The 26,557-nt window shown below is 38.0% G+C and overlaps 2 protein-coding genes across 5 annotated transcripts in view; both read right to left on the bottom strand.

Annotated features, from left to right (window-relative positions):
* The window catches only part of crebbpa (CREB binding protein a), a 78,284-nt gene extending 73,540 nt beyond the window's left edge, over positions 1-4,744 (bottom strand). For 3 of the 4 annotated variants that reach the window (XM_041784271.1, XM_041784273.1, XM_041784272.1), the window contains exon 1: positions 3,834-4,744. In XM_041784271.1, coding sequence (XP_041640205.1) covers positions 3,834-3,921 — 88 coding nt within the window. In that variant the 5' untranslated portion in view covers positions 3,922-4,744. The remainder of the gene's footprint in view (positions 1-3,833) is intronic. The other variant, XM_041784274.1, reaches the window with a different exon arrangement.
* Positions 4,745-12,440: 7,696 nt separating this feature from the next.
* Positions 12,441-26,557, bottom strand: part of adcy9 (adenylate cyclase 9) — a 66,791-nt gene continuing 52,674 nt past the window's right edge. The window contains exons 6-11 of the mRNA XM_041784275.1: positions 25,262-25,479; positions 23,643-23,802; positions 21,225-21,367; positions 18,390-18,419; positions 16,394-16,679; positions 12,441-15,229 (exon numbers count right to left, since the gene is read on the bottom strand). Of these exons, the coding sequence (XP_041640209.1) occupies positions 14,213-15,229; positions 16,394-16,679; positions 18,390-18,419; positions 21,225-21,367; positions 23,643-23,802; positions 25,262-25,479 (1,854 nt within the window). The 3' untranslated portion in view covers positions 12,441-14,212. The remainder of the gene's footprint in view (positions 15,230-16,393; positions 16,680-18,389; positions 18,420-21,224; positions 21,368-23,642; positions 23,803-25,261; positions 25,480-26,557) is intronic.

The following is a 26,557-nucleotide window of genomic DNA, read 5'->3' as shown; positions in this document are numbered from 1 at the left end:
CAATATAAGAAACAATAATACGACACGTCGACAAATTTTTATAGTCGACACAAATGATTATGTCGATGAATCGTTGCAGCCCTAGTGATGATGCGTTCATGTTGGCTTGGAAATTTTAGCGTTTAAGGAGTGGGTATATATATCAATTAAAAAAAACTAGTAAATAAAAAAATTTATTTATTTATTAATATTTTTAATCACTGAAGAACTGCTGGAAGGAGGTCGCCACATTATTTATAATTTAAATGTAATTTACTCAGCCTATTTATTTTAAAACAATTTAATTTTAAAAATTAAATTTTATTTATTCGCTTGAAATACTGTACCAAAAACGTACCGAACTGTGACATCAAAACCGAGGTACGTACCGAACCGAAATTTTTCTGTAGCGTTACACCCCTAGTTAAAAGTAAACCTGTTACCTCTCTCAGTCTTTAGCATTCCATGTAGTTTGATGCTGCACTGTTTTATTCCTGACTGTAACGGTTCTTTCCTCATCTCTTTCCATACATTACTGTCTGTCCGTCTGCCTCATATCAGACTGCTACGTTAATGCAGACGTGTTGGCTCGCTAAGCAAACAAAGGGAACTACAGTATCTACAGGAGGAATTATTAAGCTAATTGATACTTGAATGTAACATCATTTAGACTACAGGACTTCGTAAAATCTTGACTCCGCTCGACTCGAGTTTGAAGCCCTCGAGGGGTGAGCAGGTTTTTCAATCAAATTCATTCAATTACCGTGATTTCCGCGTTAAACAGTAGATTCCATTTTTATTGGCAAATTCTGCGATTCTGTCCTGTTAACGCGGATATCATAGGGCCCTACAATATGCAAACCATTCAGTCGATCATGAGTAAAAGAGAGAGAGAGTTTGGTGGGAAGTTACGTACTTCTAGACGTACAGCAATCAAAAGACAGCAGTGATGGAAAACTGATTAAAACTGAAGCAAAATTCACATTTTAGCACTCTCTCTACAGACACTTGAAACAGCACAGGGCAAGCAGCGGGAAAACGGGAAGTGTCACCGTGGCTTAAGAATTGATAACTTATTCCAAACGTTTAACCAATCAAATAGCTGTGGACAAGGAATTAGGCAAGACTGTGGAGAATACTTAATATACAGTACCAAAAGCAGTGTTAATTTTGGTCTTGAGTTTAAAATGACTGAGTTTTAGTTGTATTTTAGTCATTTAACCTTCAAAGTTTAAGCTTTAGTTGATAAAAACTCAAAAACATTTCGGTCTAGTTTTAGTCCATAAAAAGCCCTCAAATTTGAGTCTTTACTTGAAGTCAAAATAATTTCTTTCTTTAAACAAATTTGATCAGGTAACTTGTAAAAAAATGTAACTGTAAAACATCCATTTTAATGCACTTTAAATACTTCCATTTAAAAGTCATTGATGAAAATACTGACCGATCTTGTATGCACAGTGGATAAATATAGATTCTGAATACTCAACAGCCCAGCACTAACATTCTAGTCCTGTTTAAGTCAGTTTGATGAAAACTTATCCTATTTTCTTCAGAGTTATTTTCATTTTCATCAAAATTTATTTTAGTAAGGTAGCACAATATTGGATATTTGCAGATACGCAATATGTCAAAATGTACAAATTACATTTTGCAGATACCGATATAGATACCAATATTCAAATGTTGGTCATACCAAAAACTTCAGTTCTTCTACACAATTTAAAGTCTGAATAGGAACAAATCATCATATTTCAGTTATTAAAACACACTTTGAAGTAGGGCTGGGCGATTATGACAAAAATCAAAATCACAATTCATTGAACTTTCGCCTTGATTATGATTGATGAACGATTATTCCACCCCAAATCTCTGACAGTGTTCTGTAAATATCTGTATAACTTCAAAACAAACAACTGAAAGGAACAGACACAGATTAACAACTTATGGTTATTTGAAATAAAAACGAACATCAGCTAAAATGAAAATAGTTTGTCGTAAAAGGTCAAATTTTTCCTAGTAGAGGTAAAAACTGAAATAATTGACAGCAGGTTTACGTCAGTTAGAGGCTATAAATGTCGGTTTCAATTATTTTTTTAATTAATTGCCCAGCTCTACTTTGAAGTGTAAGGAATAAAGACATATTTAAAAAAAAGATTTCAACTGATGCGGGTCTGTTAGTCCAGCTTTAAACTCCACAAACTTATTTGTTCATATGTCCATATTTACAGCTGCTACAGGCTGATTTTTACAGCCAAAATATTGGTTGTAAAATAGACAAATTTTCATATTTGTTGATACAGATAATTCACATTTTAAGCCAATATCTGCTGATACTGATTTCATGAAAATACACATGCATCCCTAATTTTTAGCTAGTCTTTGTCTAGTCCTTGTAGAAAATAAAGGTAGTCAACTCACATTTTTAGTCAAAGTTCTAGTTGATGAAATTATCACTGGCCAGAAGGAACATGGTACATTTTTTTCAAAAGGGGGATACAGATTATCAGCATAATTCAGAATATCTGCCCTGATAATGGTCCAGATTGATAAGCAGTTGACCCCTAATGGTTACTACATCAGTAAGTACCTCTTTAAATCCTTGCTCTTTTTGTCTTGGCCATCCAAATAACACCATTTTTTTTAAAGCGTTCAGATCAGTGTGAATAATGTACCTGATTAAGTCACTCTCTTCTAAATGTTTTAGGAGGGCTAGTCTTACTCAGGCACATCATGTCCATTGACTAAAGCAGTAATTTCTAAATTTCACATTGCTAGCAGAGAGGAGTTTTAAAATACCTGCTACACTCACAGAGCATGAAGATTTATTTTCATGTTTTCTTGCACATAGCATTTTTAAGTACATGCTTCCACGGAGACAGATGTCTCAATAAATCTTGTAACATAATCAACAAGAACATGAGCAAATAAAATATTTACTGTACAATCAAAGGCCCACTGATCACATCCAGATTGGTCTTTGAGTGTTTAGGCTTGCTTCGTGGTGCTTTGGCACAGAATGAGACTGTTTTTGTCTCTACTTGTTCATTTTTATACTTGGCAGATAAATTAAGTGTCATTTTGAAATGCTATTTGTTGGTCTTCTTCCTTCTTGCTGGCTTGATTACAACAATAAACAGACTGAACAAACAAGAAATCGCTCACTGTTTAAGAAGGTCCTGTCTTGGCAGTTGTTGGCTTTGATGGACACACGTTTGTAATGCACAATTTCCATAAAGACTGAAGGCTTGCAGCGTGTGAGCTTTTAGAACAACAAAGCTTTGCAATAACACCACGTTTTCATCAACTCTGATGCAAAACTATATAACATTTCATCTTCTGACGCAGAGCTTTTTACTGCTCCCATATGTTTTATAATATCTTTATATGAAATGATCATCACTAGCTTACACCTCCGATCAGTTAATGTTAGATACGACTAAAAGAGTAACTCATAAAAATGCTCACCTACTGGTCTGTTTAGGGGGTTCGTTAGCTTTTTCGTCATTGCAGCGATTGTTATTGTAGAGTTTAGATGTTTGACTTGTATTGCACATAGCTCAAAGACAATGCACTCAAGAGGTAGAAACTACTGCAGAACTGCATTTTGCAAAGGCGAGTGTTCCTAATAAACCGGTCCTTGCAATTACATGCTAACCGAGCCACAACACTGCAGTAAAACCACAGGCAGACTTTACTGCTACCAACAAACAGCTCAGCACACCCAGATCACCTGCTAACTCACAACTGGGCTGCATTGGCAGCTGATAGATTTTATTTATTATTACACATGACTTTTAAATTACAATCTGAACAAACGTCGTGTTTACAAGTGCATACGGTGTTGAGGCCTTTACCTGGTCCATCGGACGCTGACAGGGCAGGTGAATTCAGCTTCGGCCGCTTTGAGTTGGGAGGTCCAACGTCCAGCAGGTTTTCAGCCATGGTTGCTATCGTGTCCAGTTGGTTGCTAAGTAGATAACTATGGTAACCTTACGGCAGGTAAGTTATATCAACCTTCCCGGTTAGCACATTAGCAAGCTGAAGCCTGCTAACGTTGGCTAACTGGCTAATAGCTAGCTAATTGCCTGCTACTAGCTAAGTTAACTGTTAGCGTTAGCTACTCCGTGCTGTGAGAGTCGGTGCCTTTCAAAAGAGATGCAATAGCGCCCCGCTTCGCCACCGCCATTCACCCCATGATAATCCAACACCCAACACCCACATTATTATCGTTAAATAACCCCAAATAAAATATTCCCCATGTAAAAATCGAACTTCAGTGAAACGATCCAATTAAATTAGATGGCCTGCTGCATTCCGGGGGAGAGGTCGTTATTTCTAAATGTTCCAAGTACCCATTTTGCGTGACGTCAAATTTCTTCATGCAAAAATCGCGCGAAGCTCCACAAAAATGCACAATTGCATAAAAATGCTGTATATTTGCAAATCACTTCGAAAGTCACGACCTGGTCTTGGCTTGCCCACGGTAAACAATACTGCTCCCGAACGGCGACAGGGGCTGAATCGCCGCACTCTGAAGGGGAAATCAGATATACGGAGCTTTTTTCCCCGACGACCACCGATCCAATCCCCGTTTTTTCGCACAAAATGTCTCCGATGCGATGTTAAGATTTCGTTTTCTGAGGAAGGACGCTGTCATATCACGGAAAGGATGCTCGATTTCTACGTAAAAACCACTGTTGGACCGAAATCCTAATTCCGAGCCACGACAAGATGGCGGCTGTTGATTCCTTCGATACAAAAAAGTTTTTTTTTTTCTTTTCCAGCTCGGCTGTGGAGGGGGAGGGGCCGCGCAATCACGCCCTGCGTGAAAACGCTGCTCCTGTCAACCACTGGGGGCGCTAGAGCACTGTCTGAGACGCAGACACAGGCTACTTCTACTTTGTAAGTGCAATTTATGAAAGGTACAAATTCAGTATTATTCCTAAAAACAATTAACTGTGACTCAGACAAAAGCATTTTTTCATTCTTGCTGTGTTTAAACTATTACAATGTAGAGCATGAGTTTTGCATAAATTCTTTAAAACAAATGCACTTCTAAGTTACATTATGTAAATTCTAAAGAAAGCACATCAATATCAAAATTGCAAAATTAAGATGAAATCGTTTTCTACATAATTTATAATGCATTTCCCAGGCCCTTGACCAGATGAACTACTTACATTGAGAATTTAGCACACATTAGATATTAAAATCAATAATTCTGAAGGAATCAGGGGCAGGTATACTAAACTCATATTCAGTGACGGATTTAGCTTTTTTTTTAAGTGCAGCCCTTGGCAAAAACAGGTACGGGGCCTTCCATATCCACTGTTTTTAGATTCTGATTTATCCAAGAAAGTCCTACTTATAATATGACATAAAACTAACCAAATTGACTGTGTAACAGTCTTCTTTGTGAAGAAATGTCCTGGTGGATTTTAAAATAACTATTTGATGACTCTAAATGGACATCTAAATGACACCAGATCTATGTAATACTAAGTTTGCATGTTGATTTCAAAATCAAATGAGAATTTACTAAAAGAAAAAAAAAATTTGTTCCACTTTTGATTTCTTTTTCCTTTTTTTGTCATGTTTTACCAAACTAAACCTCTGAAAAAAGTAGCCAAATATATATATTTCATGATATTTTTGTATAACATTTGTTATAAAATATTTGGTAAAATAACAGTTGCACCAAATGACTTGTTTTTGTATTTTGTTTTTTTTTTTTCAAAAGAAAAGGTTAGAAAAGAGATTTAATTGACAAATATTTACATTTTATTATTTAAAGCTTTAATGCCACTATGATATAACCAAGTTAATTTATATTTTGCACTTTCGATGAGTGTTATAACCCCCCTTAAATTTCTTAACAGCTAGAATGCAGAACAGCGCAGGAAAAGGGATTAAGGTAGTTAGCCTATGTGTTTTGGGGGCCTTTAGTAGTCTGGGGCCCATGCAATTGCCTACTTTTGCATAGTAGTAGCAAAGTCCACCTCTGCTCATATTGTACATCTTTTTGCACACGTTTTAAGTTAGTCTTAGTTAAGACTTGTCTGTGCAAGTCCTTCAGTAAATTACAATTTTAGTGCCTTTAAGGGTAGCTAATTTTTCTTTAACTAATCCTGTTTCATTTTTTTTAGAACTGAAAATTATCTGTCCGAACAAGTATCTTTCTTGCTTTCTTAGTGTAAATACAAATAACTAGCCTGTTTTGGTTCAGGCCAAGGATGTTTTATAAAATGTATGTTAAAAATACAACATCATATCTTTATCACACTCTAAAACACCTTTCTCTCTATAACATGTTATCTCAGAATTCATAGTTATCCAGTATTGTGCATATGGCATTGAAATGCTGCAAACAAAACAAAAATTTCAACCTACACTGTAGAAATTGTTTCACAAACTCGTCATTTTATATTTACCAGTGCACTCAGCTGTTTTTTGGATGGAGATTTATTTCTCTCACACTGAAAAAAGTGTAATAAAATCATAACACTCGCACTCAAACAGACACGCGTTGAATCAATCTGATAATACGTGTCTCTTGATCATTGTTCTCTGGCAAAATCTGACACATGCACATGTATAAAAAATCATATGTGACATAAAATAACTGCATATGTACAAACACTGAGTGCTTTGTGCAAATGTGTACAGATTATAATCATGTGTTGATAAATGATACATGGGTAATGTGCACAAAAACATACATAATACATCTCATTCAAGAACATAGCAGGGAAACACAATTTTTAAATCAAATAACTCTGGATCATACTGTGAGTGTGATTGAAAACACATATGGATTAAATTTACTGGAACAATTACACTGAGAATATCTGGCCGTGCTATATAACGGTGAGGATTTTAACAAGTGCTGGAAAAAAACACTTTTTGCTTTTATGTCGTTCCCTTTTATCCATCACAAACCAAAATCACACTTCTTAATCAAAACAGGATGACAAAATACTTCCTCTGAATGCCTTTAGAGGTTTTCCTGATTGCTTTTTCTAACTTTAGCACTGAACTTGATGGGAAACTCAGCAAAAATCAAAAAACCTCATTAACATACTGCAAGAGAAGGACATAGCCTAAGTTCCCTTAAATGAGCAAAGTTTAGTGAGTTGAAGAAACCTGCGTGTGAGCGATACATGCTTAATGTTCAACATAATATAAAAAGAAAAATATTAAAACAAATAAAAATGATGAAGGTCTGGTACAAAATCAAACTCATTATGTCCAGCAAAGAAGGAAATTGCTTAACCATACAGTCAAGATCACGCACACTTTGCCCACAGCTGTGTTACAGCTAATTGAGCTAGCAGTGTTAATTTAAATAATTTACTTATACAGATGTGTAATATAGATAAGGTGGAGTGTCAGCCTTCAAATCTATCACGCCCAGTTTCTATCGCTGCTGTGCAAGTTGGGGCTGCAGCAGCATGGCTTTTGTTAGATTTGGCAGAGTGTTGAGAGTAGAAACTACTATTAAATTAAATCAACAAAATTAATGACAATTTAAGCCAACAACGAAGGTATCCTGTTGCTCAATTTGTGTCTCAATTTTGAGACAAACATGTTAACAGGTTTAAGGGAATTTGCTAAAAAGGTTACTGTGATTATCTTACATAAACATTTAAAGCCCAGATATGCTGATTAAACATTTTCTTGGTTAAAAGGCACTGGATGTGAATGTGCACAATGGCAGAGGTAAACAATAGTTTTCTGCTACAGATGAAGACAGCTACACACAATAATTAATGTTCCTCTTTTATTATTTTTGTGTCTGTTACTGCTTGTGACATGAGTGTCTCAGTGTGCAAAATCTTTAGGCCATATCTATTTTTTAAGAGTGCTAAAAATAATTTGGTTACTATGATTACTGGTCTTCCAAATAACATGTTTCCAATTACAAAATATAAACTCAGCACTATAAGTAAGGAAATTTGTGTTTGGTAGGTCATTTCTTTGTTGTAAAATGCTTCTTGGAAAGCCTGGTGCCAAATTTGTAAGGAACATGCATTTGTGGGATAAGCAGCAGAGCTGAGTATTTGGGTTTCCCCCCATGAAAAATTTACCAAATCATCTCTGCCAATGCCCAACAGCTCATTTTGCTGTGTTCTTAGTGACTTTAAGCTAGTGATCACTCTGTGACAGAAAGAGCTGTGTGCGTGTTAACAGTTTTTCACACATTAACAAACTTATTTACTACATTCAAGTGTTAAGCTCCAACATACAAAAGGTATGTGATGTCGGTTTATGACATCTCCAGTCACAAGATGGGACTGGCCTCAACACACCCTCATGCACATCTATAGTTTTGTTTATTTCATATTATTATGATGCAAGTATTAAATCCATTAACTGCTGTTCATTTTTATGGAATGGTTTCCCCCAGAGAGGGGAGGAGCTGGTATCGTTTGGGCAAAGTACCTAGATGGGTTTCTCTTATTCATTGGGCAACTTCTAGCTGGTGTTCTGCAAAACCAACACATGGCATTCTATGGAGTGAGCTCTAGTACCATCTCCAAGTTGAAGGCCAAGTTCCATATAGTGGGGGATGACAGACTGTGAAGTGGGCGTGCAAAGACAATCCGGAACAGACTGCACGCAGCCAATCTGCAGTCTCATAGGGCTGCCAGGAGGCCTGCCATGACTGCACTTCACCGTCAGACCATGCAATGGTGTCGGCAAGAGTCATTGGCAAAATGAGCTGTTTGGCACTGGCAGAGAAGATTCCGCAATTTTTTTATGGGTGCAACCCACATACTCAGCTCTGCTGCTCATCTCACAAATGCATGTTCCTTACAAATTTGGCACCATTTAAAATGGAAAAAAACAGGCATATTAAGAAACACTGTTAGATCAAAGAAATAATATACCAAACACAAACTTTCTTACTTTTATATGAAGTTTATATTTTGTAATTGGAATCTTAGCATTTTCAAAAATAGATATGGGTTTTGTTCAGCTTTGTGCATATAAATCCACAATGGATAAGGCAGCGACAGCATAATAACAGTTAGAGTGGCCATGTAGTTCACTGACCATCATTCACTATCCATCATATAAAGGGATGTTTTCTGTGCTATTGGGTTGGAGCAAACGTTAAAAAAACCTTTCACACACACACACAAACACACACACCCACACCCACACACAGTTAAAGGGGGAAACAAGTGCTTTCAGGTGTAAAGACAAAGTAGGAAGTAAGTAATGAGCAAACAGAACTACAGAGTTTGTAGTCCAGGATGGAAACACCCCCACACTATTCGCGGCGAGGGGTTAAGACAGGATGAATAAACTGTAAAAGCAACAAAAAAAAGATGGAATCTGTCAAAAACAATCATTGTAAAACCTGCACAACAACAAGCACAATCTCCTCAAACATACAATCATTACCTACGCTCATAATGAAAACACCATGATAAAAAAAAATCTGAAATACAAAATACAAAAAAATACAGTCATACTTTTAGGCATCACAAAACAATCAGCTAGTTTAGGTTGCACTGCACCTGTAGATCACTCGATTTAAGTGGCACAATTTAAGAAGGTAGATACAGTAGAGGGGCCTCTTCTGTATAAAGGCTGTGACAGGAAAATGATAAATGTCCCACCTCTTCAACAGCGAGTCACACAGCTAAAGGCAAACAATACTTAAATAATGAATATATGCATTGTGACGGACTGAACAATGTTTCTCTTTTTTTCTGGCAGCAAAGACAACATATGGAGCTTTACAAACTTTATATCTGAGGAGTTAAAAACACTACTGTACAAACTTTAATTGCTCTGTGCTTTTGCACAAGTTGGACCACCATATCATCTACTAAGAGCACATTGATGATTTACACGATTGTCCCTCACAGTCCCATGCTTTTATGTTTCTGTCTCTCAGTGTGTCATATTTATTGATTTATTTTGTTGTTTTCACAATTGTTAATAAATCCAATTAAAAGGTCAGAACCAACAAATGATGAATGATCAATCCCAGATCAATAAGCAGACATGCACGCATACATTATATTCACTCAATTTTTCCAGTCATTTATGATTGTTTTCTTAAGATTTCGTCCGACGTATCTGTTTATCCGGAGCTGACAACGCTGGTTTTTCTGTGATAAAAAGATAAGTTCAGATTATTTCTGAAGATCTCATTTATTTCTCTTATTATCTTGTGATAAAAAATCTGTTTCCTTTTATATCAGATTAATTTCTGTCACTATCTTCAGATAACAAAGACTGACGGAATAATTTTCTGGTCGCTCACCGTGATAGGCCAGACCAGGACATGCCAGCTTGCCATCGCCCATATTCATATTCATGTTTTTTTTTTTTTTTTTGATAAAAAAAGATGCCAGATGTTCTTGAAAATACACTAGACATATCACCCATTGGACCTGGGACTATTTGATGCCGGTTTTGTTCCTTTCATGGGATTTATTAAAAACAAAATATCCCTTGTTAAAGGCAGGTGTTAAAGTTGGTTGCCTGCTCTTGGCAGAACAGTAGCTGATGGAAAATGTTCATAGCTAAAATCACGTGTTTGCTTTTTTAATAATGAATTGTCCTCATTAACCTTGTCTTATACACATTTCTTTATCTCGTCTTTATTAAAACGACTTCTCAAGGATGAAGCTGCACCCTGGAACAGGGAATACATGTGTGACTTTTATAAGACTCTTAAAGTCTGAATCCTTCCTGTATGTGCAGTTCACTCTCAGACTCTGTACGAGGTATGGCTATTAAATAATGAGACTGCGGTTATGACGATGAAACCACATGATTCACAGTCACACAGAGTGTTAATATTAAAGGTTGGTTATACAAGCAAAACTGCTGTAAGTTTCCAATCAATGACGTCTTTAGTTCACTGCTAGCTGCTGATTGAAGCAACATGCTTTTACTAAGGTGTCAGAAAAGGATTAGCTTAAAAGTTGAGCAACGTATTAACTTGAAATTTTTGGTAAAATGGGCAAAATAGCAGCCAAATCTATCAGTACATTAACTGAGGTGTATTGAGAACACTGCATGTCACGGTCACGGGTGTTTGAATGGCACAAAAGATTTTGTGAAGGCAGAGAGGATGTTCAAGACAATAAATGTTCCGAGAGCCCATGCACATCTGAAAACACTCAACAAACTGTTCAAAATGATAGACAACTCAGAATGAGAAAGAAGAAATTGTCTCCATTGATAAAGAGACAGTTTGGTAAATTTGGCATGAAAATTTGAACATGGTTTCGGTGTGTGCCAAAGTTGTCCCAAAACTTCTGACTCCTGATCAAAAGGGAAAACACAAGCATATTTGTGGGGACATTTTGGAACAAACTGAAGGTAACACATTTTTTGAAAGGAATGATTACATGCAATAAAACTTGGATCTTCCACTATGATCCTGAGACAACACCACTAAGGATGAAGAAGGCACGACAAAGCAAGTCCAAATTAAAGGCTGTGTTGATTATTTTCTTTAACATTAAGGGTATCATTTTGGAGAACTGGTCTCCAGAAGAATTGGCGGTGAATCAACACTGTTACAAACAGGTTCTAGAAAAATTGTGAAAAAAAGTCTGAAGAAAGAGACAGATGGTATCATTCTTCATCAAAATGATGTGCCAGCTCACACTGCATTCTCAGTAAAGCAGGTTCTGTCCCAAAAACAAATCACAGTGCTTGCTTGATCACCCTCCCTATTCACCTCATCTAGCACCATGGGATTTTTCCTTTGCCTAAGATCAAATCTGTGCTTAATGGAACATGTTTTGAGCGTGTGTCAGAAGTTAAAGTGGGGGTATTATGCCTTTTTTCAAAGCTTTACACCATCTCTCTGATACCCAAGTAGTAGCTTCACATGGTTTACAGCTCAAAAAACTCCTCATGTTTCTCACACTGGCATCCTGAAAAACCCTTATTCTAACCTCCGTCTGAAACGCTTTGTTTTCGCTGCCGTCTCTTTAACACCCCACCCTCCACGGACCTGCTTTCCTCCGATTGGCTGATTTTCCGGAGGCTGGCCGGCGGCAGGACTCAATGTTTTGTGCCCGCCCCCTCTAATGTGGCTATATTGCTATGCTAGTAGTTGAAAACTTTGAATGAACCGGTCTGACTGAGTAAAAATATGGCGAATTTTGATATACGTCCATACGTGTTAGACCCGGAGTCTGACCCTGATAGTTTGGAGAGAGAGGGGGAAGAAAACCAGCAGCAGCAAATGATAGAGAAGGACATATCTGGGAAGTGTTTAATTACTGTGTTACTAAATGGCTAAATGGCTAAAAGGCCTTGTGGGGGCGGTCTGTTCTGCTTTGCCGGCAGCACGGACGAACCAGTCAGGAGATCCTATTGCGATGACCTCATCAGTTTACTCCATCGAAATCTCGTCTCGGGAAGATCTCAGGGAGATTCCCTACGAACCGTTTTCATCAGTTTACACTCTAATTCCAAGATAACTGCCACATACGTTTATCTTGCGGTTTGAAAATTTGCATACGTGAAGTATGGACACCCAACATTGTGACTTTATGTTTATGTTTTAAAAATCGGAAAAGTATAATACCCCCTCTTTAAGAAAAGAATGCAAAGATGGCCTACTGTACCTCTTTGATTAGTGAAAGATCCGAATGCAGTGTTGGTGCAAAAGGGGAATATATTGAAGTTGAAAGAGCTGAAAATGTTTATGTTAAATAAATTTATATTAAAACATTAGTCTTGTTTTTTTGGATAGCCATACCTTGTATGCTGTGAACTCTGTGATTGAACCTGAATGCATTCACAGTTAAGGAGCCAAATTAATTTCTCTGACAGCAACTTTTGGTCATATAGAGTGGTTCAATCTAACTATCACTTTGCTCAATTTAAGATCAAGCCCCAGCCTTTTTACATCCATCTTATCATGTCGACACTGCAAAAACTCAAATCATTGCAAAGTAATTCTCTAATTACAGGTCAAAATATCTCATTACACTCATAGTAGCCATATTAACCTCACAAGTCCAGATAAACATCTTAGTTAAAGTTATAAAAAAGCGAAAAATAAGTCGTAAATTGCTTCTAATAATTAAAAATATCACTTGTGTTTAGTGATAGTGTTTTGAAAGGAAATGTGGTCACTAATTGCAAGACACTTGGTAAGTATTGTCAGTTTTTTATTTATAAGCAATGAAGGGCTTATTTTTGTATTCTATATTTGAAAATAAGATAATTGTCTGGACTTTTGAGTCACTGTGGCATCCAGTTGTTCTTATAAGATAACTACTCTGGCTATGGTTTGAGTTTTTTCCAGTGTACAAGGGAGGAGTGTTTAAAAGAATTCTTTGGTGAAACTTCACTTCATGTATATTTAAAGTGCCCGCCAGCTTCTGTGTTAATCTAAATTTTTACATCAAACTCTTCTATTAAACCTCAATTCCCTCATGTGATCCAACTTTGTGCTTTGATTGTACTTTTTGTGACAGATAGGGTTTCTCAAAAGTAATTTCACTGTAATAATTACCAAATACAAGTGGTCAGGAAAACACTGTGCAAGACCTGTGCTTAAATGTGCATTTAGCTGCTACACAAACTAAAATCTATGCAGTCGGCTTTGTAGCTTCTTGTCCCCTTTTACCGAGACTCGTGCACAGATGAATACTGTATTAAGCCCTCATGTTAAAGCAGAATACATGCATTAACACTGCTTCGTGTGATTCCCTCATTCTTCCCATAGTTCCCTGCTCGGCCCATTTTTCAGCACTGGCACTTATATAGAATCTAAAATAATTTTCCCTTAAGTAAGATCACAACTTTGATCAAGTTACAACAAATGATATGCCACAAAAATAATGTATTTTTTTTTCTTAAAGAAATTCTTGCATTGAAAGTAAAAGCATGGCATAAGAAAACCACAGCATGTTGTGTAGACTAAGATTGATAAAAATTTGTTCAGTGTTCATGTTTGTTCATTTACTTTTCTAGTCCTGAAGGCACTTAATAACAAAAATGATTGAGAAAAAACACCAAGGACAAAGCTGACAACATGTCTTCTCTCTGAACTCTTTTCAGGTCCAAACCGCCCATCACTCAGGCTACATTTCTCTGATTGACTTAAGAAGACACTGTTTGTTTTGGAGTGACAAAGTCCTCCTTCTTCATCCATGCCGAGGTCACTTCACTCTAAAGGAAAGGACCCTCTGCCCACACCTGCAGTCATTTGTGAAGAGGCAGCAGACAACAGAGGAGATCAGAGACGAGCATAAAACTCCTCATTGAGTTTTGTTAGCTCATTGGCCTCCTCCTCATCCTCCCCCTCCTGGAGTGCGAGAGGAGCTGGCTGCACCTGAGAGGGCAGATGTGCAGGTGCAGCTCTGGGCTCTGGGCCGAGTTCAGAGCAGGGAGGGACAAGAAGGTCTGTGTCAGGGAGGAGGGGAGCGTCCCTATATCCTTCCTCCTTTATCTCTGTGGACTGAGGCTCAAGCTCAGCGCTCTGTGGGGGGGGAGGGAGTGAGGAAACAGAGGAAGGAGGAAGAGGAGGAGTGGAAGAAGAGGGAAGAGGAGCTGCTGTCTGGGCAACAGATCCTGAAGTCTTACCAACCACAAATGAAGATGCGACACTAGCGCCCTGGACTGCTTCATCTTGACTTATGCTTTCCCCACATTTGGGGTACAGAAAGGTCCTCATTTGACCCTTGCCTTTCACATTCACTGTACCTCTATAGTCAAACTCTAAGCCCATGCTGCTCAACACAGCGTGGCTTTCTTCGCTCACCTGCACCCGACACTCCACGCCAGTGGAGTCCATGCGGCTCGCAATATTAACTGTGTCTCCCCAGATGTCATAGAGCAGCTTCGTGGTGCCAATCACACCTGCTGTAAGCGGTCCATGGTTAAATCCAATTCGCAACTTGAACCCAAACCCCAGCATGTTCTTGTTAAAGTCATCAAGGACGCCCATCATCTCCAGGGCAAAGTTGAACAGTGCCGTAAGGTGAGCGTGTGGAGATTCGTCGTCATTCTCCGCCATCTGTCGGACATTTAGACCAGACGCTGCCATATAAGTTGCTCCAATTGTCTTGATTTTTTCCACGCTTTTGAATTCAGGTTTGCGCAGGAGCTCATCAAAGTCTCCAATCAGCTCATTTAGGACACGGTAGCACTCTTTCCCACCCTCGTAGCTCTCTTCATAGAACTCACTGAAGTTTACGATGCTGGCAAAGATCACACCCACGCTGTCGTGATTCTTGGAGTAGCTCTGGGTCACCTAAACAAGCAGTGAATGAAAAGATCATTACTTTCAGGGAATAAATATATATATATATATTTATATACAGAAAATATGACATCAAATTTAAGAAGATCCTTCCATCCTCAGTTTCTAAACAGTTACAGTGCCATGAAAAAGTATTTTCCCCCTTTCTGATTCCTGATTAATTTTTTTATTTTTTTTATTTTTGCATATTTATCACAATTAAATGTTTCGGATCATCAAACCAATTTTAATATCTCAAAAAGACAACCCAAGTAAATACAAAATGCATTTTCTAAATGAGGATTTTATTTATTAAGGGAAAAAAATCCAAACCCATTTGTTTCATCCTAATTGAAAAGTAATTGCCCCCTGAACCTAATAACTGGTTGTGCCGCCCTCGGCAGCTATAACTGAAATCAAGCGTTTGTGATAACTGGTGATGAGTCTTTCGCATCGTTGTGGAGGAATTTTGGCCCACTCTTCTTCGCAGAATTGTTTTAACTCAGCCATATTGGAGGGTTTTCCAGCATGAACTGTCGATTTAAGACCACACCACAGCATCTCATTTGCATTGAAGTCCAGACTTTGACTTGGCAACTCCAAAACCTTGATTTTATTTTTGTTTATTGGCATACTTGGGTTAGGGCCTAGTTATTGTAAATGACCTGTCATGGTTCATCTATAGTACCTCTCAGGCCCACTAGTGGGCCTTTGTTAAGCACTGCTAGAGACAACAAATTACATGGACTTTAGAGTCCACAATGCTAAATTATTTAACTATTTAAAGGACAAGAGACACCCACAAAAGTAAAGAACTGTTGACACTTAAAGTGATGATAGCCAAAGATTTCATATAGAAAGAATAAAAGGAAAATACATATACTTTACTAAAATACGGTTTTATATTTAAAATATTCTAAAGTTATTTCACATAAGAAACCTGTTAAATAACATTGTTCCACACACAAAACCTGTATTACATCCATTTAAGGAAGACTTTTCTAAATTAAGTTTTTGAGGCTTTATACTGTAATTGACCTAAATAGAAATAGTTTCATAAAAGTTGGTGAGTTCAGGTTTAAAACAAGAATACATTTGTGTATTGTCAGTGTTTCACTGTAACCCTAAATATACGGTATTAATATAATATTTTCCTATGAAAAAAGAATTAAACACCTTGAGTTGGTCAGCGACATGGATGGGGATGATGTTGCCCAGTAACCACTCAGCCTGGTCTCGCATTGTCTGGATTTTTGAACGGTGTTTGTCAGCCTCTACGTTGCCATGGTAATGTAGTCGGTAGCTGACCTCAAACTCACGGTTGAGGAACCAGACGAGGAGAAGAAGAAGGAAAAAGGCCAAGACGACCTCTGGGACCAGAAGATCGAGAGGTTGGGGTGGAGAGTCAGAGGCAGGGACGACTGATGTCGAACTTTCATCACCAGATGTGGAGATGTTCAGTCTGAGAGAGGAAACAGTGGAGAAGAAAAGTGAGAGTGGTTTAAGCTCGGGGGGGGGGTTAAGACAAGGATTAATCAGACTAAGAAGAGAGAGGGACACACAGGACTGTGCTGCACCAAGTGTGTTTAGACATAAATAATACTAAATGTTAATGACATGACATTATGACAAAATACTTCCAGCACAGGACACATTTTATATGGATGAAATGATATATATGTGATGACAGGAGTTTTTGAAGTTTGTACCTCGAGTGGAATTGTAAAACTGCAATTTTATATCCATGTTGTAATTCATCTTCTGCCCTATTCGCATGGGATTATTATTACCTAGGGGCTTCTGCCCATTTGTACCATTTGTAAATATCTATGTGTGTACTTTTTATGTGTTTTTAATCCTGTGCAAATTAAACATGTTTGTAATTTGCAAAGTAAACATTCGAGAGCAAATTAGCAACCACATTTTAGCACACACAGATCCCAAATTTATAGAGTCCAGAATAATATTCACAGAATCAACTTTGAAAGACTGCTTTTTCCTATTCTGCTTCTGACTTGTGGAATAGGTTACAGCAGCTGCTTAGGTTTACTGAGCTTTTACCTTTTGGGCTTTTTAGAAATGTTATTTTGAACCTCCAACCTTATGTCTGTAATTGTACATAAGTGTGACCTTTACTGTAATTTTCATCATCACCAGTCCGATGATTTTAATGCCCTTTTATCAGTCTCTCCTCTGTTTCTATTAGTTTGTATTCCCTGAATTTCCACTGTAATGGACTCGACATCATTGTAAATGAGGGTGCCCCTCAATGATATCTCGAGTATAAATAAAGGTTGATTGATTGACTGAACTGAGTAACAGGAGAGATTAATATTTAACATAGGATAATCTCCCTTTCTCATGCATTAAAGGGAGGAAGGCTAGACTTTCTCTCTCTTCCTCTGATCAGTTGCAGATGACAGGTGACTTGCGCAAGTTTATTAGTCAGCTTGCTACTGTTCAGAAAATATGAAATTATTCACAAATGATCAGAGATCCACAGGTAATACTAGCTCTGTACCAATAGTACTTAAGAGGAGGAAATCATTATACTTTCTTTGACTTAAGTCAAACCCAATTAAGTTCACGTCTCTGTAACACTCTTTAGACCTCCCAATATCACTTCTGACATAAAACAGCATGTTTGTTTAAATGCTTCTGGGTGAGAAATCATTATGGGACATGTATAAATTGGAGTTGAAGTAGAAGAGATGCAAACTTACATGTTAATATCTGCTTGTTAAAAAGATGCCTAGATCTCTGACCTTAACGTCAGATCATTAAATCATCTACAAGCTGAAAGTACAATTTGAGCAGATGTTTTTTCTTTATGTCTTGAGAAACAGCTGCTAACTCCTCGAAGAGAGTCTTTCCATCCAGCTTTGTCTTCTCCCTGGTAGCAGAGGTAGCTAACTTGTGGCTCTAATACAGAATTAAAGCCAGCAGGAGCTAGATGAGTCATTTTCACCACTACTGACATTTAGCAGTCATTACTTCTGGTGCACACATGGATAGAGGGGGAGAGAGTGGGAAATACAGAGGGAAGGACAAATAAGAGGAAACTGCAAGAAGTCAGAGAGAGAGAGCTAGCATGAAGAAAATACACCAGAGCTGTTGACCCTTCAAATGTCACTTCTCCATCAAACTCCTCCATATCCACAGAGATACTCACCCATGAGCTGCCAGGTTGTTCTGATTGGAGCTGAAAAAGACAAGAGTGGTGTCAGAAGGGGGAAAAGAAGTTTAATAATTGCCACATACACACTGTACACAGAAATTTACAGATATTTACTGATGGTCTGATTTAATCATATTTACTCTCTGAAGAAATAGAGATTGACTTGTACAGTGCTGATCTACCTGTGTTAATTTATTAGGATGTGAATAAGACAAGAATTAAGCTCTTAAGAAAAGTTTTGGTTATTACAAATCATGGGTTCCCAACCTAAGTCGGGGCGCCCCTGGGAGCCTGAGATTTCAGGAGTGGCGCAAGGCTTTGTCTGCCCTGAGGTTGTCAAAATCAGGTTTGCATACATGGACTAAAATCAATGCAACACACTTACTGGATGGTACATAAAAGGTTTTTGGTAGCAACAAATGTGTATGGGCCTGCTTTTGGGGGATTGTTTTACACTAAAAACAATTAAAGTTGATGCTAATCTTTGACATGAGAGAAGCATTTTCTCTGTGGTGGTCCTGGAAGGGCTCACCATTTTTACTATACAAGTAGGGGGTGCTCCAAGGACAAAAGGCTGGGAACCACTGATATAAATGATAGTTACCCATGATCATGGGATACTGTTGTTTAGAGTGTGCAGGGAAGTTCCTTGTGGGTATAAAAACCATTCACTGAACACATATTAGTTTCTATAGTGAACCTGAAATTGGTATGCTGAGTAAAGCGTGGCTAAAGTTAGCCACTAGCTTCACCAGCCCCCATTCCTTCTTCCAGATTAACATTCCAGGTTACTCATCACTTTGACTGAGTGGTGATCCATGGGTATAACCCTCATCAGTCGACATACAACTTATTACCATTTCCTAGTTCAAACTACTGCCATAGCCCCTTGTTCATATGAGATGCTAATGGCTAAGCGTTTCATGTTTATGACCAGCAGGGAGCCAGTGGAAAGCTCTGGCAGAAAGTCAACAGCCATTCATCAAAGCTGCAGCAGCTCCTAGTGTCTGGAGATTTCATTACAGTTTAAAAAGAGCATCTGACTGGGATTTCAGGGCTGCGTTCATAAAAATGATAGATGATTAGTTTAACAGACATCTTCCACCAGTAAGTTTGACATCTGAATCTAACTGGCTAATCGCGTGCATCCTTTTCAATCACTGGAACCAGGGTGTAGTTCCTGGGTAATTAATTTACACTGTTCCTCATTAACTGCAAATTGCAAACAGACACGGACATTTTTCACCATTATATTCCTTTAACGTGTACTTTATTTTAACATTTCCTAAAAGAAAATAAGCTTATTTTGCCTTAAATGCCTTTATCTAGCTAGCGGAAGCTAATGTTAGCTAACAAGCTAGCATGCTAACAGTAGCGTGTCCAGTACACCACTAGCGTTCATTGAGGGTATGAAGTGTCCTTCATTCAACACACAATTCTTGGACGCATTTGAATGTGCCAGTAGTAATCCGCATTTTAATGTACTTCTCAGTGTGAACACACTGCATGCACTTATAAAGTATTTTGTATCAAAGTATGCAATCTGGAACACACTATCACTGAGATAAAGACTCTAACCACGCTAGTTCTACCACACCTACTTTTCATTTGCTAACCTCTAGTTCCTCTAAAGTTCAAGTCTCTGAACTACCGTCACTTCTGGCTTTGAAGCCAAGATAATGACAAACAAAAGGGCTTGAAAAAAGAAACAGTTGAAGTAGCTTTTCTGTATCAGATATGATACATTAGGCATTTTTAGCGACCAATACTGCAGGGCTTTTTAAATAATTTATCAGATTGTTAATTTTAAGTAAATTATTGATTATGTTGATTGGATTGAAGATTCATAGTATCAAATATGATACACTTTGCTTTAAAGCATTAAATGCATGCAATGATTTGAACTTCATAGAACTCAGATGCACTCTTAAGTGTTTTAATCTTACTACTACTTCTCAGAAGACATATTGGGTGCACTGGTTAAAGACTGGTGCTATGAAACAATCTTAAACATGTACAGATTTTCAATAAAATCCTTAAATGTTGCACCGAGTCATCATTCCAGGACATCCCCTGTATAACACACTCCTTTTTCTCTTCTCTCTGTTCTTCTTTCATGTGTACAGATGACTTTTGTGGCACCGCCCCCTAATTTCTATGACATCATCAGGTCACCCTCATACACAAGGTTTGCGGTATTGCTGTTCTGTGGTTGCTTGCTCATTGGCTTAAAAGGGCTAGAATGTGCCAAAGATCACCTAAGAGAGCCAACAAAGATATCACTGCAGTTTAAAAACGTATGTGGCATACATATTGGAAAAAAAAAATAGAGTTCCATTGTATTCAATGTGGAGCACAATGCTACACGATACATCTTGACGTAGAGTAGTGGTGAGATCACAAACGGTCTTTCTTAAGACACCAACAGTGTAGCAGCGATATGTCAGTAATTTTTATAGTTATAGTTCAATAGTTAGATATAATACCTAAAATAACTAAATAAATAAATGGATGATGAATTAGGCAACAGATAATGACAAGAAGGAAGGCAGCTTGTAATTAAAATGTTGTAGCCAAAGTAAAACATTTTATTAAGAAATAAATCTGTTGAATAGACTGACAAAGGGTCCCTCTCCAAGCTGTGTGCATCATATTGTGTGCTTAATGGATTCTGTATTTGAACTCCAAATTGATCCCTCCATATATTTTAATGGTTTAGTTGACCATTAATAAAAAGTTACCATCACTCTAGTTGAAAATAGAGGCACCACAAGCATGAAGCTGATGAGTATGTACACAGATACTTGTGAGAACAAAAGCTTCCTGTACCTGTGCAAGGAGCTGTACAACATCAGCAACAGGGCGACACCTGTAGCAGTGGCCAGGACCGAACGCATCCAGAAGCTGAGCTGAATGAAGTTGCAGTACTGAATAATGGCCAGGATGGTAGCACAGCACAAAAACATGGTCACCTAGAAAAAAGGGGAAGTTTTTGAAGTGGAATAACAGAACAGCAAAGAAGTTTGGTATGAGAACATGCCAATACTACAATTCAAAATACAATATTTGCATATTGCAATCAAACACCTTTCAAAGTCAGAAACTGACCAAAACCTTTTCTGAGTATATTTAATGTAAAACCAGTTTTATTTGGGCTCTCACAAATATTCATGTCAGAATCTTTTCAAATATGGAGGGAAGCATTGGTATTTTGAGGCCATTCACAGGTTGTTAGTGATTATATTGAGAGGATAACATTTTCTCCTCTCATCCCTACACGTGTCATCCCTGTCTCCCTGTCATGCCCTCCCCTCCAGTACTGTTATTGGGTTTTATAGCTTCAAAGGCATTAAAGTCCAGAAAACTGCATGTCTAATTAACAACCCTCCCTGAGACTACCGCTTTGATCTGCAGGCCCTGAAGAGATAGAGAGAGCTGAGGGAAGAGACGGAGCAGGGTGGAGGGGAGACAGGGATACAGAAACGGGCTGTTGAAAATCCTTGAAAAACAAGATATCAAAACAGCACACATCTAGCGAGCAGAAGAGAAAGAGTTCTTCAGAGTGGGATATGGACATGACTCAAAATTTCAGAAAAAGGCTGAAAATTAAGGCTGCTCTCGATGATCTCACATGCAGGACTCAAGAGATGAAGATAAGTCAACATTTCAAGGGCCAAGATCCACAGACAAAGCCTCCTGAAACCTGCTCGCTATTCCCTTCAACAGTTTGTTTCGGGGATAATGCCAGCTCACAGTTCTGCTGTTCTCAAAGGAACTTTAGACCACCGGCATGGGTAGGGTCTCAAACCACCAGACTCCTCTCTGCTTATTATTGCTTAGAGATATCAGTGAAGCTAACATTTTAAGTTTTGAAATCACATGTAGATTCTCTACCACTGATAAGTGTTAGTTCCTGTAGTTGTTGTGGTATGAAGTTTACTTGTTCAGAAAACTCAAAACAGTGATGGGCCAACTGGACACACAAACGCCTGATCACAATTCCCACCCAAAAGCATACATGGTAGCAATTGGCAGGGTGCAGATGTGGAAAAAGACTTGTACTGGTACTCAATTATATAGTTGCAAGAGGTTGAGTTGAGTTGGCTGGGGTACCGAAATTAAGTACCAAAATCCGTGATGCAGTTCAGTATGGTAGGTATCAGATGTTTTGTGATGTCTATCATGTCAGTACCAGATTTCAATACCAATCCCTAAGGGGAACTCCGCCCATTCATGCCCCCAGATTTTAAATCACAGCGGGCAGAGTTTAGATCATTTGACTCTTTACAGAGTTGAACAATGGAGGATCAACACTGTCAAAAAACTCTAACGCTGAAGACCATTTGATTCAGAAAGGAGTTAAATTACTCTTTGGGAGTTGAAATTAACTCTGCCCTACTCTATGAGGGCTAATAATTTAGTGAGTATACTTAGCATACCTGCGTATACTCTGCACTACACCAATGGTTCTACCCTTCCTGAAAAGACAGATTGCTTACTCAGAAACTGAAAATTATAAAGTTTTCAGCCTCATCTTAACTGGGTCTATGGGTCAAATTGTCAGATCAGGATATAATAAATACGCATGTCCCAATGTTTATATATGCACTTATGAATATGACATAAATATAACATAAAATAGAATGTCTTTTTGTTTCAGTTTTTTTGTGAATTATTGGCTGGAGCAAAAGCATACTAAATAATCCATAAACTTTGTTTATGATGTCCTACAAAGCTGATTGGCTGATTATTAAAAGTCTTTTACTACGACTGACGCAGCAGTTTAATATAAAACTCCTGAAAGTTGATCATCCGATTTTCACATTTCCTCCTCTTCTTTATTATTGGACTGAGGAAAATTGAGGACAGAAACAACCAAGGGCTTGTTATGTGCACAAAACTCCCACAGCCTGTCGCCCCAGGAGAGGAAAGCACAGATTTTTTTAACTGATAAAAAATCAGAAACACTTTGACAGAAAATTAACAACAGCACAACCACATTTTAAGTCTCCTACATGGCGAACACTCTGTGTTTGCTAGTCGTGCTGATCTTTCTTTTGCCCCCAGCCTCTACGATAACATAATCTTGATATCGGCCTGAAAAGGGTCTATAGCTGCTGTAACAACTGTAACAATTTCCCATATTCTCTCAGTTGATGCATGGATGTCAGGATGTTGTCATTTGAGATCTTCAAAAAAGTTTGCAAACTTTGCACCCACTGATATAAACTTCACAAAGATGTTTACCTGGAGAGGCAAGTTACAGCTGCACATGAGGTGGGACAACACAGAGATGGCAGGGAGGGAGACCAACACAGCCCCAATCACATGACGTGGGACCCATCCAGAGACCACCAGGAGCAGGGAGCGGGTGCAGTTCATTACCTCCTCCAGATAGAAGGCCATACTGCAAGAGAGGAGAGGATCAAAATCAACAGAAAAGTAAAACAAACCACAATTGAATTTCATCACACACCAAATGCAGCAAAGAAAAAGACATTAACAAATTATATTCTCCCATTATATTTCCCTGATTCCATCACCCCAGTCATAATCCTGCCCCAGCGCTCACATGCAGTGTGCAGCAGACTCTCATCAGTCTTTAATTAAGACACATTATGAAAACACCACAGTGCTGTAAAAGCCACTGATAGAGAGTGATGATTTATTGCCCATTTTCAAGTAGCAACAAGTGAAAACTAATTTGTTTTCCACTGAGATGCTTGCCAAAACCAATAAAACCACAAAATGGATTAAAACAAATGTTTAGATATCCAAATGATTCACTATTTTCTGTTTCGAATTGTTTCCAGTAATAGGTTATTTAGTAAATTTCTGTGTCATGCCTGGTACAGATAAATGGACAAGAGCCAGACCCATTGGCCAGAGGAAGTTAAACCATTGTGGTTTGGGAGCCAATCGCCATATAAAATAATGTTGTTTTGTTTTTGGTGGAGAGTGAAAGTGCTACCAGAGGGCCCATGTGTGGTATTTTAACACCACTCAAGCCCAAGAATTAAAGGCTTTTACTCATACAAATCATATTTTGAGGCCCTGATTACACAGAACTTTTATTTTTGTATTTTTTCATCCTGGGATGAAAAAATACAGAGGAAGAAAACACAGAGTTATAATTAGTTTAATTCACTAAAGTGGCAAATGTTGAATAAAATAATATTTCACGCGTTTTTTGAATGGCCATAAAAATCGACATCCAAGCTGACGAAGGATACATATATGTACTAAGGATGTCAAAACACAAAAATTGTTAATCAAGATTTATATCTGAATTGCAATTAATCGAAGCCATTTTATCACATTTTAAAATGCCATTATTTTGCCCTCAAAACTGTTTTTTGTGTTTTTTCTACAGTATTTAACTATGGGCAGTTGTCTTCCTGTTTGGATACAGACCTATACGTATAGATTGTAGATTTTAACATGAACCTAACTGCTGGAAAATAAAACTTTTGGATTGAAAAGAAAATAAGAGATTAGTCAAAGGTAAATGTTTGATAACACAAGGTGCAAATAACTTTTTACCTGGCCACTGGGCTGTCTTGGATTTTTTTTAAGTGATATGACACATTAAGGAGCAGTGGTGAACTTATTTGACATCACTGATGACATCATCATCAGTGGTGGACTTATTTGACGCAGCCATCATGAGGCTGCAGGGAGATGCTGAGTTGAAAGTGACAATAAAGCCTGTGATTAATCACAATTTTAAAAATCCATACACAAATTGAAGACCTTAATTAATCACAGTTAACATAATTAAACTTGACAGCCCTCATATGTACACATCTTTAATCCCTCACAGACAAAAGCACACCCCCACAAAATCAATTTTTCAGCCTCCTCACCGTATGGACAGCACCAGGGAAGCCAGCTCAAACAAGCCGGCCAGTGGAGTGAGAGCCACAGCAGCAAGAGCCGTAGGACCCGCGGTGGCTGGGCTCACCAGGGGAGGGAGAAAGCAGGCCAGAGTCAGAGCGAGAAAGACAAAACAGCTGAGGAGGACGTCTAAGAAGGAGCTGAAAGTGGAGCTTGCAAATGTCTGCATCTGAACCTGGTTCTTCACCTGGAGGGAAAAAGGAGAATAAGACTGAGGAAAAAAATACAATAAAATAAGGCCTTATACATAACTAACCTAATGCATATTTATTGTTTTTTATCAAAAAGTTTGTGTCTTCTTGAAAGATGACTATAATTTGTCTAAAAACTAAACATGATTCTACAACAATCCAAAACAAAATGATCTAGTCCTGAGCAATTATGTGAAGTTGCTAAATAACTGCTCGGTAATATAATCTATCTATGAATGTTGGGTAAATAATGTCCTACAATCAGAAATTTTATTTTGGGCTACCAAAAAAACAACAACAAAAGAACAAAAGAGTCCTTCTTTTTGTTATTAAAAAAACACATAACCATAAAAAATAGCAACCTATTTATATGGTTTGTATTTAATAATGTATGTTATACATGTGTAAATACTGTAAATGATAATCTTAAAGGGGACATATTTTACCCTTTTAAGACAAGTTTATATTGTTCTCAGAGGTCCCCAAAACATGTCTGTGAAGTTTGTTGCTGATAAACACTCCAGTATTTGGATTTTGCACGTCCAAATCCCCTCCGTTTCAGCCCTTCTCAGAACGCGCCGTTTCTGTGTCTGTGGCTTTAAATGGTAATTAGCAGTCTGACTCCACCCCTGACCACTCCCCTCTCAGGAAATGAATGTGGCTTTCCTGATGTTACAATGTTGCAGACACTTTTATCCAAAGTTTAGGATCCAACTGGTATTTGAACCATCAATCTCCTAGACCACAGACAGCAGGGTAACCCGCTGAGCTATCCAGCATCTCAGCTAGAGGAGGATCAGGAGAGGAGGGTGGAACTTTCCTCCAAGCGGGCAGGACCAACCAAACCTAGGGTTGGGTGCTAATTCCCAATGTGAGGTCACTAGGGTAAAATCTGAGAACAGCTTGTTTTAGCACACATTTTCTGAAAGATGAAGAAAGAGAAAGGGGAAGGGAAATGATTTTTTCTGGTACCCGAAAAGCCTGAAAAAGTGATTTTTGCATAATATGTCCCCTTTAACACATGCCAATATGTCCTACTATTTCAACACAAAACTGCTCAAATGCACATATTTC

This window comes from Cheilinus undulatus, linkage group 4 (assembly GCF_018320785.1).
Source record: "Cheilinus undulatus linkage group 4, ASM1832078v1, whole genome shotgun sequence".
Classification (NCBI taxonomy): Eukaryota; Metazoa; Chordata; class Actinopteri; order Labriformes; family Labridae; genus Cheilinus; species Cheilinus undulatus.
Note: the sequence above shows the minus strand (reverse complement) of the source record. Positions and strands in the feature narration are given on the sequence as shown.